The sequence below is a fragment of the Bos javanicus genome, chromosome 10 (genome assembly GCF_032452875.1).
Source record: "Bos javanicus breed banteng chromosome 10, ARS-OSU_banteng_1.0, whole genome shotgun sequence".
NCBI classification, from domain to species: domain Eukaryota; kingdom Metazoa; phylum Chordata; class Mammalia; order Artiodactyla; family Bovidae; genus Bos; species Bos javanicus.
This window is the reverse complement of record NC_083877.1, coordinates 101,185,317-101,203,997: the sequence shown is the minus strand read 5'-3', so window position 1 is coordinate 101,203,997 and position 18,681 is coordinate 101,185,317. Positions and strand designations below refer to the sequence as shown.

The window sequence follows — 18,681 nt, the reverse complement described above, 5'->3', positions numbered from 1 at the left end:
ATTCCATGGACAGAGGAGACTGGCGGGCTACAGTCCACAGGGTCGCACAGACACTGGCAAACTCATTCTCTTGCTCTCAAATTCTGTGTCCTGAGCTTTTAGGACACACGTATAGCACACCTGACACTTACCAGATGCTGAGCTGTTTTCACTAACATCAGCTGCTGTGTGGGTGTTCAGGGCACATGAGCAGACTCTGCCACGGGAAGTTGGCAAATAAAGTGACAGCAGAAACCCCGCTCACCTTCTCCTCTAGTCTTTCCACCTGGATCTTGATCTTAAATGCCTGAGTAGTATCTGGCACAGCACAGGTCTAACATCACTCTCTGGGTAAGTGATGGCACTAGAATCAGAATTACAACCCATGTGCGCTGACTCGAAGATCTGACATCATTTGAGTCATCAAAGTACAGTGTTTCCCAAAGTGGAGATGACTGGGGCCTGACATTAATCTCTCATTATGAAACTACCTCTCTTCTCCATTCCTATCCAATCCCTCAGCTTAATCAAGGAGGAGGTTGTTTGTAGAAATGCCTTTAATCCTACTTTTGAACAAATAACAGGCTTTGGGCTCTTCTGCAGGCACCAGTAACACTTTGGTTTAACGTGAGCAGGAGGTATCTAACGGATCCATGACATTTACAGTAACTAAAGTTTACTTCTTAAAGACAGTGTTTATGTAAAAGTGGGTTCAAATAAAAACATTAAGCAAACAGTAGTACAGCTGTTGAGAGTAAGACAACACTGGGGAAGTAACCAACCACATTAATGAAATTCGGCAAACACATTAAGCTACTAGGCCAAGGAGGGTAGAAATCTAAAGAAACTCTACCACCAAATGTCAACTCATAACATTAGTGCCTATTAGATACTAAAAAAAATTGTGAATGCAAAGGTATACTCCTCTTAAAGCTGCTAGCTCCTCCTCTTCCCCTACCATCCTAGTCCCAGCTGGGCTATTTCTTTTACACTTTCAGCTGCTTCTTATAGAGCTTGCAAAGCATAGGGGGCGGGGGGGGGGGGGAGGGGGGGTGGCGGGGCGCATGGGAATCAATCTCAACTGAGGCCAGGTGTGGCCAGTAGTGGGCAAATATGGACTCCAATGTCAAATCCAGTCATTCAGTTCAGTCCTTCAGTCGTGTCTGACTCTTTGCAACCCCATGAACTGCAGCACACCAGGTCTCCCTATCCATCACCAAATCCCGGAGTTCACTCAAACTCACGTCCATCAAGTCAGTGATGCCATCCAGCCATCTCACCCTCTGTCGTCCCCTTCTCCTCCTGCCCCCAATCCCTCCCAGCATCAGAGTCTTTTCCAATGAGTCAACTCTTCCCATGAGGTGGCCAAAGGACTGGAGTTTCAGCTTCAGTATCAGTCCTTCCAATGAACACCCAGGACTGATCTACTTTACGATGGACTGGTTGGATCTCCTTGCAGTCCAAGGGACTCTCAAGAGTCTTCTCCAACACCACAGTTCAAAAGCATCGATTCATCGGCGCTCAGCTTCCTTCACAGTTCAACTCTCATATCCATACATGACTGCTGGAAAAACCATAGCCTTGACTAGACGGACCTTTGTTGGCAAAGTAATGTCTCTGCTTTTGAATATGCTATCTAGGTTGGTCATAACTTTCCTTCCAAGGAGTAAGCGTCTTTTAATTTCATGGCTGCAATCACCATCTGCAGTGATCTTGGAGCCCCCCAAAATAAAGTCTGACACTGTTTCCACTGTTTCCCCATCTGTTTGCCATGAAGTGATGAGACTTGATGCCATGATCTTCGTTTTCTGAATGTTGAGCTTTAAGCCAACTTTTTCACTCTCTTCTTTCACTTTCATCAAGAGGCTTTTTAGTTCCTCTTCACTTTCTGCCATAAGGGTGGTGTCATCTGCATATCTGAGGTTATTGATATTTCTCCAGGCAATCTTGATTCCAGCTTGTGCTTCTTCCAGCCCAGTGTTTCTCATGATGTACTCTGCATATAAATTAAACAAGCAGGGTGACAATATACAGCCTTGACGTACTCCTTTTCCTATTTGGAACCGGTCCGTTGTTCCATGGCCAGTTCTAACTGTTGCTTCCTGACCTGCATATAGGTTTCTCAAGAGGCAGGTCAGGTGGTCTGGTATTCCCATCTCTTGGAAGAATTTTCCACAGTTTATTGGGATCCACACTGTCAAAGGCTTTGGCATAGTCAATAAAGCAGAAATACATGTTTTTCTGGAACTCTCTTGCTTTTTTGATGATCCAGCGGATGTTGGCAATTTGATCTCTGGTTCTTCTGCCTTTTCTAAAACCAGCTTGAATATCTGGAAGTTCACGGTTCACATATTGCTAAAGCCTGGCTTGGAGAATTTTGAGTATTACTTTACTAGCGTGCAATGTAAATATGCACTTGGGCAGGTTACATAATTGCTCAGCCTCAATTCTCTCCTCTGAAAGTGGGTATCAGATCTACCTCCCAGAGTTTGTTCAGAAAATATTTATTGAGCAGTTTCTATGTGTCAAGCTCTGGGAATAAGAAATTAATAGCATAGAAACAGCTTCCGCCTTAGGAAAGTTTATACTTCAGGGAGAAAGAAACAGACCGACAAGAACAAAAAATAGCCAAGAAGACCAAGACATCTTTACAAATATTCATTATATTCATTATATTTTATAGGTACGAGAAAGTAACACAGATGCCTTTACCTTTTAATATCCTGAATGTAACATTTAACTGAGAGCCCAAAGAAGAAAAGGAAACAGCCAAATAAAGTGGAGGTGGGAAAGAAGAGTATTCCAAGTGAAAGAACCCAACCTGCAATGGCCAGAAGAAGGCTGCAGTTAACTCCAGAAAACAGACCCGGACCTGGGTAAGGAAGACAGGGAAGTGGTCCAAGACGAAGGTGGGTAGCAGGAATAAGGAGTCAAGTTACAGGTCCTGGGCTTTAAGAACAGTAGGGCTACACTGAAGGGGAGTACCTTGTCCGATTTACTTCTAAAATATTCGGCTCCTTACAACTCTGCACTCCAACATCCTCTGGTAGAAGGGGACGACAGAGGATGAGATGGCTGGATAGCATCACCGACTCAATGGACCTGATTTGAGCCAACTCTGGGAGATGGTGAAGGACAGGAAAGCCTAGCTGCTGCTGTCCATGGGGTCTCAAAAAGAAGGACACGACCGAGAGCCTGAAGAACAGCAGCTCTGTCCGGAGAATGGTCTGGAGGGAGACAGGAGTGGAAGGAGGCGGGTCCTGCGGGGACCCTGGGGGCTGGAGAAGGCGGAGGGGAGGCAGCGAAGGGCGCTGAGGCGGAGGTACACGGAAAAGAAAGATCTGCCGCTGACTTTCCTCTGCGTTTGCCTCGGGCCGGGCACAGCTCTGCCGCGCGCCCCCTCACTTCACGCTCGCAAGTCTCACCGCTGGAAGCAGCACGACGGCTCCCTGACTGGGAACAGCACAGAGTGAGCGCCCGGCGCGCTCGCGGGTTCTCGAGGCCGCCCGCCCACCGAGAGGCCCGAGTACGAACCCGCGGAGGAGAGCGCCCGGCGGACTCCGGTCTCCCCTCAGGGCGGACTCCGGTCCCCTCAGGGGAGGCCGCCAAGGCCCAGGAGGGCCCTACCTGGGCGCTCCGCTGCCTTCCGGACCCGCCTCCAAGCCCGCTAGCCCGTGAGGACGCGCAGGACCCGGGCTTCCCGCGCACTGGACCGGGATAAGGAGAGCTCAGCGCTCCCGCCGCGGTCTCCCAGCGTGTAATGCTCGAACCCCCCGAGCGCGCGGCCGCCCGGGACCCCGCCCCGCCTCCCGCGCTCGCGCATGCGCGCGATTCAAACCCGCCGGCCCGGCGCGCGGCGCGTGACCCCGCCCCTGCTCCTGCCCCTTCCGGGACGCGCGCCGCTGGGTCCTAAAGCCCGCCGGATCACCCGGGGACCGCCGCGGACCCCTTCCGAGAGGGGCAGCGAGAAGTCCCGGCCGCCTTTACCTGTCCTCTCGCCGCCTGGCCCCGGCTGACCAAAGCGGGAGAGAGGAAGAGAAGTTTCCCTCTTTTCTTATAGCTGATCAACAAAACGCATCCTCTTTGAGGGGGATCTCCTAATTTCAGGCTCCCGGAACTCGAGGCATTGGGGGGTTTCTTTTCAAAGAGGGGAGAGGGTCAGCTGAGAGGTTAGAGGAAGCTGAAGTCTGAGACCAGTGTTCCGGGTTCTCCTGGGGCGCAGACTGTAAACCCTGTTCTAAGACCAAAGGTTAAATAAGCTCCCTCGGACTCAACCTCGAATATTGGTTTCTTTGTTAAAGTAGGTGTGTGTGTGCCTCTGTGTATGCGTGTTGCCTTTTTAATCTTACTGATTTGCCAGGAGAAGGGTCTGAGATAAACTCTTGCAAAATGGAACCCTCGCCCTATTCCTTGCATTTAGTAAGGATGTTTACCATGGAGTTTGGACTCAGCGATCTTGATACCGTTCTTGGAATTCCCAGCCCTCCCAGAAAGCTGGGTTAAATAGCTTGATGGAAACGTTCTAAGGGCTCACTTGGTTTGTTTATTGAACGTGTGATTTGTACCAGGCACCGGGCTCAGTGCTAGGCTTATCGGGAGGATGGAACAGACACAGTAATTACCTGGGAGGTCTCGACACCAAAGACTTGCTGATCCGGACGTGAGTCCTGGGCTTGGTTGGTTCCTTTTATGCCTCGTTCACACTCTTTTTGTGTCTCTTATGATGCCTAGCATAGTGTCATTGATCGAAATTATCAGAAGTAAATACTGTAAGGTGTGGGGACAGAAAATGAGAAGAATCATGCAGTATACAGTGAAACAGTGCCTGGGCGAGCACGCGTCCCAGCTAGAACAGTGCCTGGGCGAGCACGTGTCCCAGGTAGAAACTAGAGGGGGCGAAGCCAGGGCTTGGGGCAGGCCTGAGGGCCTCTCTGCCATAGGCTGTTCCAAGAGTTAATAAAGCTAGGGGGGGCGGAGCCAAGGTTGGGGGCGGGCCTGAGGGCCTCTGCCATAGGCTGTTCCAAGGGGCGGAGCCAGGGCTGGGAGCGAGCCTGAGGGCCTCTCTGCCATAGGCTGTGCCAAGAGTTAATAAAACTAGAGGGGCAGAGCCAGGGCTGGGGGCGGGCCTGAGGGCCTCTCTGCCATAGGCTGTTCCAAGGAAACATTGCCAAACAAAGTCTCTGGCCAATAGAGCTGCGGGATCAATGCCAGTGGCTCGCAGGTTGTCCAATGAGAGGAGACGTTGGAGGTGCCTGGCGAAGCTCAGCTTCCGGGACTGCGCCGAGCGGGGCTGGCGGTCCCGGCCCGGGGGTTTTGGCCGCAGAGCTCGCGGGTTCTGCAGTCTGGACTCGCGTGGGGCGATCGCGATGTTCTGCTCCCAGGCCGGCGCCCGGCCACGGACGTGGGAGGCCAGTCCCCCAGAGCACAAGAAATGGGTGGAAGTAGGTGTCCGGAGGGCTGGGTCTCGGACTTCGGCTTGACCCGGGGCACTCACGCCATCCCCTCGCCCGGCTCTCGTTCAGCCCCAAGGTGTAATGGCTAATGACCCAGCCTGGGGCTTCCAAGCTTCTGGATCCCCGTCCAAAGTTCTGCCTACTTCCAACCCCGTTCTGCTCTCTGCGAGAGTCTCTTTATAATAAACTGTAACCTGCATCTCTCCTCCCGCCTTTCAAAGCCGTCCTCGCTGCCTCGCCTTCCTCATTCTAGCATGAATTTTGGGTAGAATTTATCCTGATGGTTTAAAAGAATTAACCTACCGATTAAGTCCTTTGCACTTTGGGGGGGGGTGTGGATGGGGAGCAAATTTTAGCACATCATTAAGGTGTTTTGAGAATTAAAATTAGGATAATGAAACTCACTTCCCAGCCCAACTTTTCAGCTACGGTTTAGATTTGAGAGGTCTAAACTTAATATATGTTAGTAGTAAAAATAGTAGAACAAATGGTTTCTGTTTTTTTAACTGAAGATATTTAATGTTCTTTAGGTATTTAAAGCATGCGATGAAGATAATAAAGGCTATCTAAGCAGAGAGGACTTTAAAGTTGCTGTTGTAATGCTGTTTGGTTACAAGCCATCCAAGGTAGAAATTTCTTTTGTATTTGGGGACAGTGCAGAGAATACAGTAATGGTGGTGGGTTAGTCATCAAGTCGTGTCCGACTCTTGCCACCCCATGGATTGTAGCCTGCCAGGCTCCTCTGTCCATGGGATTCTCCAGGCAAGAATACTGGAGTGGGTTGCCATTCACTTCTCCAGGGAATCTTCCCAACCCAGGGATTGAACCAGGGTCTCCTGCATTCCAGGCAGATTCTTTGCTAACTGAGGTACGAGGGAAGCCCAATACAGTGGTGGATGGAGAGTGCAGAGGGCTAGCTTAGGATGCTTATAAAACAAACTGTTGCCTTTTGAGCAATTTTAGAGATGTGTCCAGTGCTGAATTTTACTTTCTTCTTAAGAACCCAAAAGGGATGAATTAGAATCTATAAAGACTAAGTTACCACAAGGCTGGTAATAATTTTAAATGTGAGATACTAGCATAGTTTTCAGGAGAAGGCGATGGCACCCCACTCCAGTACTCTCGCCTGGAAAATCCCATGGACGGAGGAGCCTGGTAGGCTGCAGTCCATGGGGTCGCTAAGAGTCGGACACGACTGAGTGACTTCACTTTCACTTTTCACTTTCATGCATTGGAGAAGGAAATGGCAACCCACTCCAGTGTTCTTGCCTGGAGAATCCCAGGGATGGGAGAGCCTGGTGGGCTGCCATCTATGGGGTCGCACAGAGTCGGACGCAACTGAAGCAACTTAGCAGCAGCAGCAGCATGGTTTCAAGACAGAAGCCTGGGGGGGATGTTGATAACAGGAGGAATTCACAGAGGAAGGGATGTACAGGTTTTTTTTTTTTTTAACTAAAAAAAAAAAAAAAGTTGCCCCATTTAAATTATGAAAATAATGCATTTATATAGTTAAAAATTTAAAACGGACCAGAAAAATATGAAGTTGGATGTAAATGTCTTCCCTCCCTACTCCTCAGGAGTTACCATTATTAACCATTTTCTTGTGTATCATCCCAAATTTCCTATGCATGACAAGCACGCCTGGCATTCTGTTGAAAGCATAGGAAGGTGCATAGCATGCCTATTTTATGTTAACTTGCTTTTTTCACTTGGCAGGAGAACCTAAAAGCACACACACTGCATTTAAGAAAAAGTAGGTTCCCAGTAGTCTCGAGCTCGTTTCCTCCTTTTGGTCATTTCAGCTGTTTCCATTATTTTTCACTCCTGCTAATATTGCTACAGTGAGCATTCTTTTACAACTATATCTCTGTAAATACATCTCTGTGGAATTAATTCCTAGAAGTACAAGTGCTAGGTACACTTGAAATTTTATTGGGCATTGCTTCTCCAGAAAAGGTTGCACTAGTTAAGGAGAGCTGAACTGAACTCCAGTGAGCCTCCTGCTTCAGTAGGACAGATTTCCTGGGGCTCCCCATCCTTGCCTGTTCCCCTTGTCTGTTACATCCATTCTAGTCCCAGGTCCCTCTTGTTAAACTGCCGAACTGGAATAAATCAGAGGCGAGGTCTTGGCCAGGTGTAAGAAATTCAGTGGCAGGCCTCAACCCGAGGGAGCACTCGGGGCTGTCTCTGGAATGCCCTCCTGCCCTCGTTGGACCAAGGGATTGGCAGCCACTTGGGCTCAGCTCTGCCTTATGATCGAGCTCTACTTGTCTCAGATTACAGACCCCACGAAGCCAGGGACCACATAGCGTCCACTTCTCCATGATGCTTAAGTGTATCACAACTTCACTGTTAGCGTGTTCTGTTGATATAACTGTGTCCCATGAACAGCTCAGGTAGATTCCGAGTGGTTCAACTGCCAGGGGGTTGCTTAGTTACTGTGAGGTTGATTCTGGAGCTCAGAGAAGTCCTCAGGGCTAGTCAGGGCTGCCTCCCAGAAACTGCAGCTCTCCTGTTAACCTGCAGTCATTTCAGCTGGAATTCCAGAGCAGGTCAGCTACGTGGACCCAGCCTGTGAAGCACTGCGTTTAACCCAGGTTCAGCTGGAAAGATACCTGGTCTCGTTCTGTCTTTATTACTTCTGGATCTACTCACTCGGTTTTAATTTTAGGGCCTAAGTGAAGAATTTAATGACATGTACAGTGATAGGGTAACATACATTCTACACACCATCAGATTTAACACGTTGTTACTTTCGGGTGAGGTTTTGAAGTTTACTTTTTTTTTTTTCGGAAAAGAAAACATGATTTTAAACATTCATATCTTATTCATTTCTAAATGTCAAGACTTACCAGTAAGACTTGAAAACACTTTAAAAACAAGTCCTTGGTCACCTCCAAATTATTCTTGGTGACCTTAACATCCGTCTGGCCATAGTCTTGGGATAGAGGGCATATAAAAAGTCACCATTGAAGTTTACTTTTTAATCAAAGGAAATGCTTGTTGACTACAGGCTGCTAAACAGTAAAATACTGACGTAACAAATCACCTATACACTTAAGAATCATTTGTAACCATCATGAACATTCAGGTGAAAATGTATTTCCTCTGAAATCTCACAGGTTTTTACTCTTATATTAGGTTGAGGTTTGGGATTTTGTTTTTAAATATTGCTTTTGAGCAAATGAAATAACTCCTGAATGCAGGTCATGAAGCTGTAAGTCACTTTTGTGTAATAAATCACTCTGCATTCATGAAAATGTTTACAGAATGAAATTTATTGTATTCTCATATAGTAAAAGGAGCACTTCCAAGTTGCTAGAAATATAAAGATGAATAAAACATAGATGCTACTTTGAAGCAGGGCTTCCCAGGGGGCATCAGTGGTGAAGAATCCACCTGCCAGTCCTGGAGACACAAGAGACGTGGGTTCGATCCCTGGGTCAGGAAGATCCCCTGGAATAGGAAACCGCAACCCACTCCAGCATTCTTGCCTGGAAAATTCCACAGACAGAGGAGCCTGCTGGGCTATCGCCCACGGGGCCGCAAAGCGACAGACACAACTGAGCGACTGAGCACACACACATTTGAAGCAGTTCACAGTTTAGAGAGACTTATAAAACTCCGATAAATACTAAGACAAAGAGATTAAGAACAGAAAGAGAAGAAGGCAAGGAATTCTAGTGGTAACTGTAATAGGAGGTGGGGCCTTGTTTAGACCAGTGGAAATGGACTCCACTGATATGAAGTGTCTGGGAGCGCCCCGTGGTGGTGGGAGAAGCTGTGTCCCAGTGATTGGACCTGGTGACTGTACCGGAGCGATGCAACCACAGGCCTGAAAGGATAAGAAAAGAGGGAAGTTCAGAAGGAGGAGGTTTGCGGGAAGGGCAGTGAGTTCAGATAGCCGCGCGTTAATTCCGAGGAGATGCAAGCACCCTAAGTGCGCTCACTGTTTTTGTTTTTTTTACACTTTTTATTTTGTACTGGGATACAGCTGATCAACGATGTTGAGACAGTTTCAGGTGAACCGTGACGGGACGCAGCCATACGTCTATGTGTGTCCTTTCTCCCCCGGCACGCCCTGCCGTCCAGGCTGCCACCTGACGTTGAGCAGTTCCCTGCGCTCTGCAGCAGGTCCTTGTTGGTTCTCCGTGTTAAATACAGCCGCGTGCACTCACTGTTTAAGTTGCTGGATGATGGGTGACGATGGTGCTAAAGATCCCCTTCAGATTGTGCTGCCTCCCTCAGATGTAGGAATCTGAAATCGGTGGAGAGGGGAGGGCGGAGCTAGGTTTGGGATTCCTCACAGGTGTGCGAGTGGGTGGCACTGACCAGGCAGGGTGTGCGGAGCGTGAAGGGCGGCACGCTCTCCTTTCTTCTGAGGGGAGAGCCTGGGGGCGTCTGCACATTTAAAGGTCGGTGGGGACCCCAAGAGGAAGACGCACTGGGAGCTAGTCGTCTGGGAGGGTCAGGAAGAACCAGGAAAGTGCGGGGCATGGAATCCAAGGTGGAGAAGCTATGTTGCATGTTGCCAAGATCCTAATTCCATGATATTTGTAAAGGTCTTGCAGCAATGTGGGGAAATGCTGGTGTTTTAATATTAAGTGAAGGCAGGTCCACAAACGTAATATACCATGTGTTCTCGAATATGTTTACAAATGTGTGGGCAGGAGAGGAGGAGATCGGATGGACTGAGACTGGGATTGATGTACACACACTGCAGTGTGTAAAGCAGATAGCTGACGGGACTGACCGGACAGCACAGGGGCTCGGCCTGGTGCCCTGCAGTGACCTGAGTGGGAAGGAGAGCCAAAGCCAGAGGGGCCCTATGGATGTGTGTGACTGGTTCACTTTGCTGTAGAAGGAAATCCCAAGCCAGAGGGGCCCTATGGATGTGTGTGACTGCGCACTTTGCTGTAGAAGGAAATCCCAAGCTAGAGCGGCCCTATGGATGTGTGTGACTGGGCACTTTGCTGTAGAAGGAAATCCCAAGCCAGAGCGGCCCTATGGATGTGGGTGACTGGTCACTTTGCTGTAGAAGGAAATCCCAAGCCAGAGCGGCCCTATGGATGTGTGTGACTGGTCACTTTGCTGTAGAAGGAAATCCCAAGCCAGAGGGGCCCTATGGATGTGTGTGACTGGTCACCAAGCTGTAGAAGGAAATGCCAAGCCAGAGGGGCCCTATGGATGTGTGTGACTGGTCACTTTGCTGTATGACAGAAACTAACACAACACTGTGAAACAACTGTACTCCAATTTAAAAAAGCGCGTGGGGAAGAGGAAGGTGTACCAGGCGGAAATGTTGATGGTGGTTTTCACTGGATGGCTGTTTTTTCATTGTTTCTCTTCATAATGTAAAAATGTTTTTTATGTTTTCTCAATTGTTACTATTACAGTCAGGAAGAAAATATTTTAAATGAAGCCAAAGAGCGCATTGTAACAATTGCTTGTACTGGTGTTAGACAGAAAGGTTACCTTATAGGGTATGCTGTGTATATGAGGGCCAAGTTGATTTTATATGATTTAACTGTTTTGATCAATAGATAAAGTTTTGGGGGCCACTACGTCTGTAGCAGGTTAGCTTCTGGTGTCTTACTGACAGAACAGTGACGCGACTGTGGTAGCCGTCCTGTGACACCACTTGTCTGCTGGATCCAACAAACACGGTTTCTCATAATATAGAAAGGAATTCTCATAATTCCTTTCGTGCATCCCAGGAATTAAGAACTTATACTGTGAAAACATTTGATGAAATTGTATATTCTATTTTTTTTTTTTCTTTTCTAGATAGAAGCTGATTCTGTGATGTCTTCAGTAGATCCAAACACTTCTGGTAATGTGAAAGTTAATTTTTACCACCTACCTTATTTAGACACTCATGAAAGTAAAACAAAGAACAAATACAGAGACTGTAAAGCCTTACGTTAAAGCAAATCTGTGCTTTGTTTCTGTTACCCCCAAAACAAGAGGTTTGGTTCTTTTAGTTTTGATGAATCAGTGTATTCATAAGTATGTTTATTATCAGAGGATTTTCAACCATGGCAAAGCCTAAAGACAGAGTGGTACTTCTAATTGGAACATCCCACGGATGATCTGGGTTTTCTGAGCAGCTGAGTGAACAGAAGTGGCACTTACTGAAACGGAAAGACTAGAGGAAAAGATTTAAGGTTTGGAGACAGCAAGAGTTCAATTTTGAGTTTGAAAGGTTTTGCTCAAGGACGTCAAGGCAGTCGGGCTGTATGAGCAGAGCTCCAGGCTGCAGAGATGTCTGGGAGGCTTCGGCATGTGGGTGGTTTTAAAGCCGTGGGAATGAACGAGACCCCCTGCGGGAGAGTGTGGACGGACAGCCATAGGAATGGTAACCACCAGAAGTCAGGGAGGGGGTGAAGAGAGGGCAAAGGAGACTTGGGAGGGGCAGAGGGCCCAGAGGAAAATCAAAAGTGATCAGAAACCAGTAGAAGTGGGTATTTCAGGGAGGAGGTGTGGTCAGCACTGTTCAGCGCTCTTGAAAGGTCAGGTAGCAAAAGAACTGAAGAGGCCCCGTGGAGCTGGCACCCTGGGCACGCTGCGTGATTTTAGCAAGAGCCGCGTCAGCGCTTGCCGGGGACAGAGGCCGGGCCGCAGTGGTTGGAAGGTAAACAGGAATTGAGAAAGCGACAGTGTGAGTAGGTCAGTCTTCCAGGAGGTGCAGCATCTCTGGATCAAGAGCCCTTTGCTCTGCATCGTTTGCCTTTGTTTGGAACATGAAGCTGTTTCTCAGCTCAGCCGGGTGACTGAGTGAAGAGGCAGAAGGCGGAGGAGAAAGAGAGATGTCCCTATTTGAGGCGGTAGGGTCCACAGCACGCGGAGTTGGCTTTTCAACAATTACAATTTAAGACTTACGAAAAGTTGCAGAATAAAAATAGTGCAGAGCATAGGCGTGTACCCTTTAGCCAGATTCACTTTACCCCATCTCCCTTCTCATCAGCACTCTCCGCCTCGCCTCCATCCTCTCGCTGAGCTTCCATAGCCTCGGCACGCCTACCGGGAGTTCACGTCGACGCCTGTCTTTACCGTCTATGTACTAGAGTCCGCGTGACTTGGAGACCGAACGACAGCAACCGGCTGCATCCCAGTGCTGTCGCTCGCTCTAACTGTGTCCTTCAGAGCATCTTCCCTCATCTCACACAGGAGTTAGTTCTTGGTACCGTGTCTCTTTAGCCTCTTTTAAGCCAGGACATTTCTGTAGACTTTTTTTTTTTGCCTTTTTACACCATTGATTTTTTTGAGGAAATAGCCCACTCTTCATTGTTTTGTTTTTTAGGAATAGCCCTCCTCTTGCGTTTGCCTGGCATGCCTCTGTCATTCGGTCGAGCTGTTGTGTCCTCAGACAGAATCGTGTTCGGGTGATCTGTCCTTCCCAGGGCACCACGTCTTGAGACCGCAGATGTCTGTCTGTCTGTCTCTTGTAGCTGATGTTAATTTTCTCACTGGTCAAGATGTTGTCCGGTTTCTCCATTGTATTATTTCTCTTGATATTTTCTTCCCTTGCCACTCAGCAGCAGCCTGTGGAGAGACGTGTTTGATGTTGCAAATATTGCACTTCTCATCATCATCTCCCCCTGGATCTGGTACCCATTTATGATTCTTGTCTGATCCAGTTTCTGCCATATGGTTGCAAAGTAACGGTTTTCTAATCCCAGGCTTTCTTTCAGTTAGCCCCTGGCATTTTTACTATAAGCAAGAGACTTCCCGTCTTTCTGATTGATCAATCTTGCTCTTTTATCACTATGGACTCATGAATTTGTATGCTTTCAATGATTTATAATTCATTCCTATACTTAATTGAGCTTTCCAGGTGGTGCCAGTGGTAAAGAATCTGCCTGCCAAGGCAGGGGACACAGAGGCAGATTTGATCCCTGGGTCGGGAAGATCCCCGGAGGAGGACATGGCAACCCATGCCAGTGTTCTTGCCTGGAGATTCCCATGCGCAGAGGAGCCTGGTGGGCCAGTCTGTGGTGTTGCAAAGAGTCGGACATGGCTGATCGGCTGAGCACACTACGCTCGATTATTTTAGAGCTCAGCTTGTCGGAGATTGACCGTTGCCTGCCTCCTTGAGTTGGCTCCTGTGTCCTTCTGACTGTTTTTCTTTCTTTTTAAAAAGATTTTTATTTATAAATTTTGGATATACAGAAGAGTTTAGTAGATTATTTTTTGGATACAAGTTTGGTATCCCATGGGCTTCCCTGGTGGCTCAGACAGTAAAGAATCTGCCTGTAAATGCGGGAGACTTGGGTTCAATCCCTGGGTCAGGAAGATCCCCTGGAGGAGGGCATGGCAACCCACTCCAGTGTTCTTGCCTGGAGAATCCCATGGACAGAGGAGCCTGGTGGGCTACAGTCCTTGGGATCCCAAAGAGTCGAACACAACTGAGCAAATAACACTTCCACTTTTCACTTTGGTATCACATATTGAACATGACTTTGTGAACAATATTGCCTTTAGGAGAAGGTGTTTTTGCTTTTTTTTTTTTTTTTGCCTTTTTTCAACATTGATATTTTTGAGGAGACAGTGAGTGCTATCTCCTCAAAGTGCTAGGACCAAGTGCTAGGACCACTGGGGAGGCCCCTGAAGGTTTCTCTTGAGTGTGAGTGCTCCGATATCTCTCCACTCTTCACTGTTTCGTTTATTTTATTTTTTTTATAATCCCTAACTTGATGGAATTTCCCCAGGTTTTAAATTTCTTATTAAAATTTTTCACACTGTCAAAACATTCAAAGATTGTTTCTTTGCTGTTCAATTTAGATTGTAGGTTCTTGGTGAGACCTTCTCTATGTGTTTTTTTCTGGGTTTCTATGTGAACCTTCCAGTCTAGAAAGAGTTCTGTCTTCTGGCAGAAGGATTTCTCGCCTGCCTTGCGCTGCTCAGGTTTCTCTCCTTTGGGCGTCCTCTGGGAGTGAGCGAGTGATTCTGTCTGGCGCAGGCCTCCCTCTGCTCTTGTTTAGGTAGTGTTTCTGCATAAATACATGTAGCTTGCCAAAGGCACTCTCACATTCACTGTTCCCATAGAGTTTCTCCCTCGTGTGCGTCCTTTGATTCCTAATTAGAGATTTGACTTCACAAAGGAGGTTTTCTTTCCTTAACCAGTTATCTGATGCACAAATAGGTATTATTCTGGAAGAAAGGCGGCCCGTGTTCTTCACAGGTGTGGCGAGCTCTCTGATGTAAAGGTTGACCTCTGAAAATACCTCCCGCATTCTGTATCCTAAGACTCCCCCTGCGTGTATTATCTCATGTTTAGTAAGACATGCCTTATACACGTGTGTCACATTCGTATGGTTTCTCTGTGGTGATTTGCTGTCCATTGAAGTGTAAATTCTGGCAGAGGGTTTTTCCACCTTTACTTTGTTCTAAAGGTTTCTCTCTTTTTAAAAAAATGTCTATTTATTTGGCTGCCCCGGGTTTTAGCTGCAGCAAGGGAGGATCTTCAGTCTTCAGTTGCGGCATTCGGGATCCTTAGTTGCAACCCACGGGATCTAGTTCCCTCATCAGGGATCGAACCCTGGCCTCTCCCACTGTGACCATGGAGTCTTAGCCACTGGACCACCGGGGAGGCCCCTGAAGGTTTCTCTTGAGTGTGAGCGCTCTGATATGATGTGAGGATTGGTCTGTGGCAGAAGGATCTTCCAGCCATGCTGTTAGTAGTCTCCTCCGCTGTACTTTCTCTTTTTCTGACGTTTGAGAGAGCATTGGCGTGTGGCTGGAGACTTTGTAAATTTCATGAATGTTTTCTCTCCTCCCCGAGTTCTCTATGCTTAGTTATTCAGTCCTGTCCTTTTCTTTGCGACCCCGTGGACTGTAGCCCGCCAGGCTCCTCTGTCCATGGGGATTCTCCAGGCAAGGGCACTGGCGTGGGTTACCATGCCCTCCTCCAACGGATCTTCCGCACCCAGGGATTGAACCCAGGTCTCCAGCTTTGCAGGAATATTCTTTACCGTTTGAGCTGCAGGGGAGCCGCCCCCCATCCAGGTTCTCTAACGCTTGGCTTTGCACCTCCTGCAGAGACAGTTCTTACAGGTTCGCAGTCATGGAGCTTCCTTTTGATATTAGGTCTGATGTCCATTAAAGCTTTAAGGTTTGGACGGGAGTCCTCTGCAGGTACTACCTTCACGTGGCCTCTCCTGAAGCCTAGTTCGCTTATGTATAATGAAGAGCACCTTACTATGGGACACTTTCTCAAACTCATATGGCCTGAGGGTTGCTGCAGAACTGGAGGCTCTCATCCTGAGAGTAGGCTTCCCTGTGAGGGCTTTCCGACTTTGGTGATGTGCCCCCAGACCTGCTCTCATATGCATGGCCCTCGCATTTATTATCAGGAATATTACAGCTGCTCTCACAGCCACTTCTCCATCAGATCATTAGGATGCTTTCTGTTGCAGCATCTTTTCCGAAGAATTAATTTTTAAATATATTTCAGAAAGTTACAAGGCTATGGTTTTTCCAGTGGTCATGTATGGATGTGAAAGCTGGACCATAAAGAAAGCTGAGCACCAAAGAATTGATGCTTTTCAACTGTGGTGTTGGAGAAGACTCTTGAGAGTCCCTTGGACTGCAAGGAGATCCAACCAGTCCATCCTAAAGGACATCAGTCCTGGGTGTTCATTGGAAGGACTGATGTTGAAGCTGAAACTCCAATAATTTGGCCACCTGATGTGAAGAACTGACTCATTTGAAAAGACCCTGATGCTGGGAAAGATTGAGGGCAGGAGGAGAAGAGGACAGCAGAGGATGGGATGGTTGGATGGCATCACTGACTCAATGGACTTGGGTTTGGGTGAACTCTGGGAGTTGGTGTTGGACAGGGAGGCCTGGCGTGCTGCGGTCCATGGGGTTGCAAAGAGTCGGACACAACTGAGCAACTGAACTGAACTGGACAGAACATTGCAAAGTAAATTAGCCATCGGAGAAATTCAGGGGAAGGCAGGGTTGGAGGAGTGAGGTCCGAGTGTAGGTGCTCAGCGCCTCGCTCCGGAATTGCTGTGGAGGGCTCTCCTTCGTCCTCAGGCTTCCTGGCTCCCCCTTCCTCTCTGGTCCTGATGTCAATGGCAAATTAACCTTCTCAAAGCACCGCTTTCTTCTTGAGTGGAGGAGTAGACTTACAGCCAGGATACTAACTTTCCAACCAGCTTCAGTTCATGTCCCCTTGAAAGGGGACACTCCAGAGCACAGACATCCTTGGGAAAGTAAAACAGCTAGCCTCACAAGAAGTCACTGCCGAACTCTGAGTGCTGCTAACATAATGGTGTTTCATTAGAACTGTTCAGTCCTGAAGCAATTCCAGACCATCAACTCCTTCTTTTCTCCCTTTCAGTGACTTGAGTCACATTTAATGTTATTTATTTTTAAAAAATATTTATTTGACTATGTTGGATCTTAGTCTCGGCACACAGGATCTTCGATCTTTGTTGTGACACGCAGGCTATTTTTTTAGTTGTGGCATCTGAGGTCTTTGGTTGTGGCAATTGAGATCTAGTTCCCTGGCAAGGGATGGGACACGGGCACCCTACATGGGGAGCATGCAGCCAGAGCACTGGATCACCAGGGAAGTCCCTAACTTTATTTTTCTTACAGGAAAAGTTTATACACAGATTCTTTTACCAAATATATTATCTCTCTCCTTAATGTTTTGATCTTAAAAAACTGAAATGTTGACCTTGGTTTTCTGGGAGCTATTTATTCAGATAATCAACTTTCTAAAGTTGTTCTCTGTTGCTGCTATTTAGGCAGTAAGTTGTGTCCAACTCTTTGTGACCCCATGGACTATAGCCCACCAGGCTCTTCTGTCTGTGGGATTTCCCCAGGCAAGAATATCGGAGTGGGTTGCCATTTCCATCTCCAGGGGATCTTCCTGACCCGGGGGTTGAACCCACATCTGTGTCTCCTGCACTGCAGGTGGATTCCCTCCCCGCTGAGCCATCAGCGAGTCCCTCTGGGTAGCTGTGACTTGGGCATTCTCCCACTAGGGGTAGCTCTTCTTACATCTAGAAAAGGCCATGCCAGATCTCCAACACGCCACCCCACACGAGGGCCTGTTGCTGCCCAGCTTCCTGCGGGAGGTCCAGAGTCACGTCCTGGGTTGAACCCAGTTGGGCAGAGCCCGGACGATGTACACTCTGCCAGCAGTGCCAAACCTTCACACCCAAACTCTGCGTCCCTAGGTCTCTGTTATAAAAGGTGGGCCATCTCTATAGAGGCTCCTTGTGAAAATTAGGATGAGTGAAAAGTGTAGACAAAGCCGTTGGAAGAGTGGGCTATCTCAAGGAAAGTCACGCTGGGAGAATTTGAGGGCAGCCAGAATGAACAGCAAAAAGGCGCTAATGACATTTTTAATGCTTATAACCTAACAAAGCAAGTGAGTATCAGTAAAAACTGTTTAGGCCCCAGGAACAAGAAGTTATAGAATAGTAACAGGAGGGAAAATCAAGCCACGTGTTTAAGGAATCAAGAGATCAGTGTTGGTGTGGGTTCTAGTACACACTGCATGTGTGCGGGTGTGTGTGCTCAGTCACTTCAGTCGTGTCTGACTCTTTGTGACCCTGTGGACTAGCCCGCCAGGCTCCTCTGTCCGTGGGATCCTCCAGGCAAGAACCCTGGAGAGGGTTGCCATTTCCTCCTCCAGGGGGTCTTCCTGACCCAGGGATCAAACGCATGACTCTGGTGTCTCCTGCATTGGCAGGCGGGTTCTTCTACCACTGAGCCACCTGGTATCGCAACCTCATTTTAGAGGGTTTTATTTCTGTTCTCTAAGAGTACAGAACATTTCACATCTTCTCTAACTATAGAAAATGAAAGAAGTTTGCATCTAGAAGAGCCTAGAAAATGGTCATATGTTCCCTTTTTTCAAATGAGTAGACTGAACTCCAGGGAGTAATAAAAAATCTTAATCCTGGCATTTGGTGGTTCTTTATTGGTTTATGAAATACTTTTCCATGTGTTGCAGTATTTATTGTTATTACAGATAATAATTATAGCTTTGATTCCTTGAACATTTACCCTGTGCAGATGCTGTGATGAGTGTTATGCAGGGATTGTTAATGTTAACACAGCTCTATGTTAGGATTTCCTGGTGGCTCAGCTGGCAAAGAATCTGCTTGCAGTGCTGGAGACCTGGGTTTGCTCTGGGTTGGGAAGATCCACTGAGAAGGGAAAGGCCACCCACTCCAGTATTCTGGCCTAGAGAAGTCCAGAGACTGTACGGACCATGGGGTCG

At 47.8% G+C, this 18,681-nt stretch overlaps 2 protein-coding genes across 21 annotated transcripts in view; one reads left to right on the top strand and one right to left on the bottom strand.

The window, feature by feature from the left end:
- The window catches only part of TDP1 (tyrosyl-DNA phosphodiesterase 1), a 73,011-nt gene extending 69,176 nt beyond the window's left edge, over nt 1-3,835 (bottom strand). For 3 of the 7 annotated variants that reach the window (XM_061429675.1, XM_061429674.1, XM_061429676.1), the window contains exon 1: nt 2,965-3,390. In XM_061429675.1, coding sequence (XP_061285659.1) covers nt 2,965-3,065 — 101 coding nt within the window. In that variant the 5' untranslated portion in view covers nt 3,066-3,390. Of the gene's footprint in view, nt 1-131; nt 1,012-2,964; nt 3,391-3,513; nt 3,587-3,606 lie in introns of those variants that run through there. The other 4 variants (XM_061429671.1, XM_061429673.1, XM_061429670.1 and 1 more) reach the window with 4 other exon arrangements.
- A 30-nt stretch (nt 3,836-3,865) lies between these two features.
- EFCAB11 (EF-hand calcium binding domain 11) overlaps nt 3,866-18,681 on the top strand; it is a 169,615-nt gene continuing 154,799 nt past the window's right edge. For 3 of the 14 annotated variants that reach the window (XM_061429688.1, XM_061429687.1, XM_061429689.1), the window contains exons 1-3: nt 5,116-5,420; nt 5,963-6,058; nt 11,220-11,265. In XM_061429688.1, the coding sequence (XP_061285672.1) occupies nt 5,184-5,420; nt 5,963-6,058; nt 11,220-11,265 (379 nt within the window). In that variant the 5' untranslated portion in view covers nt 5,116-5,183. The other 11 variants (XM_061429685.1, XM_061429686.1, XM_061429691.1 and 8 more) reach the window with 9 other exon arrangements.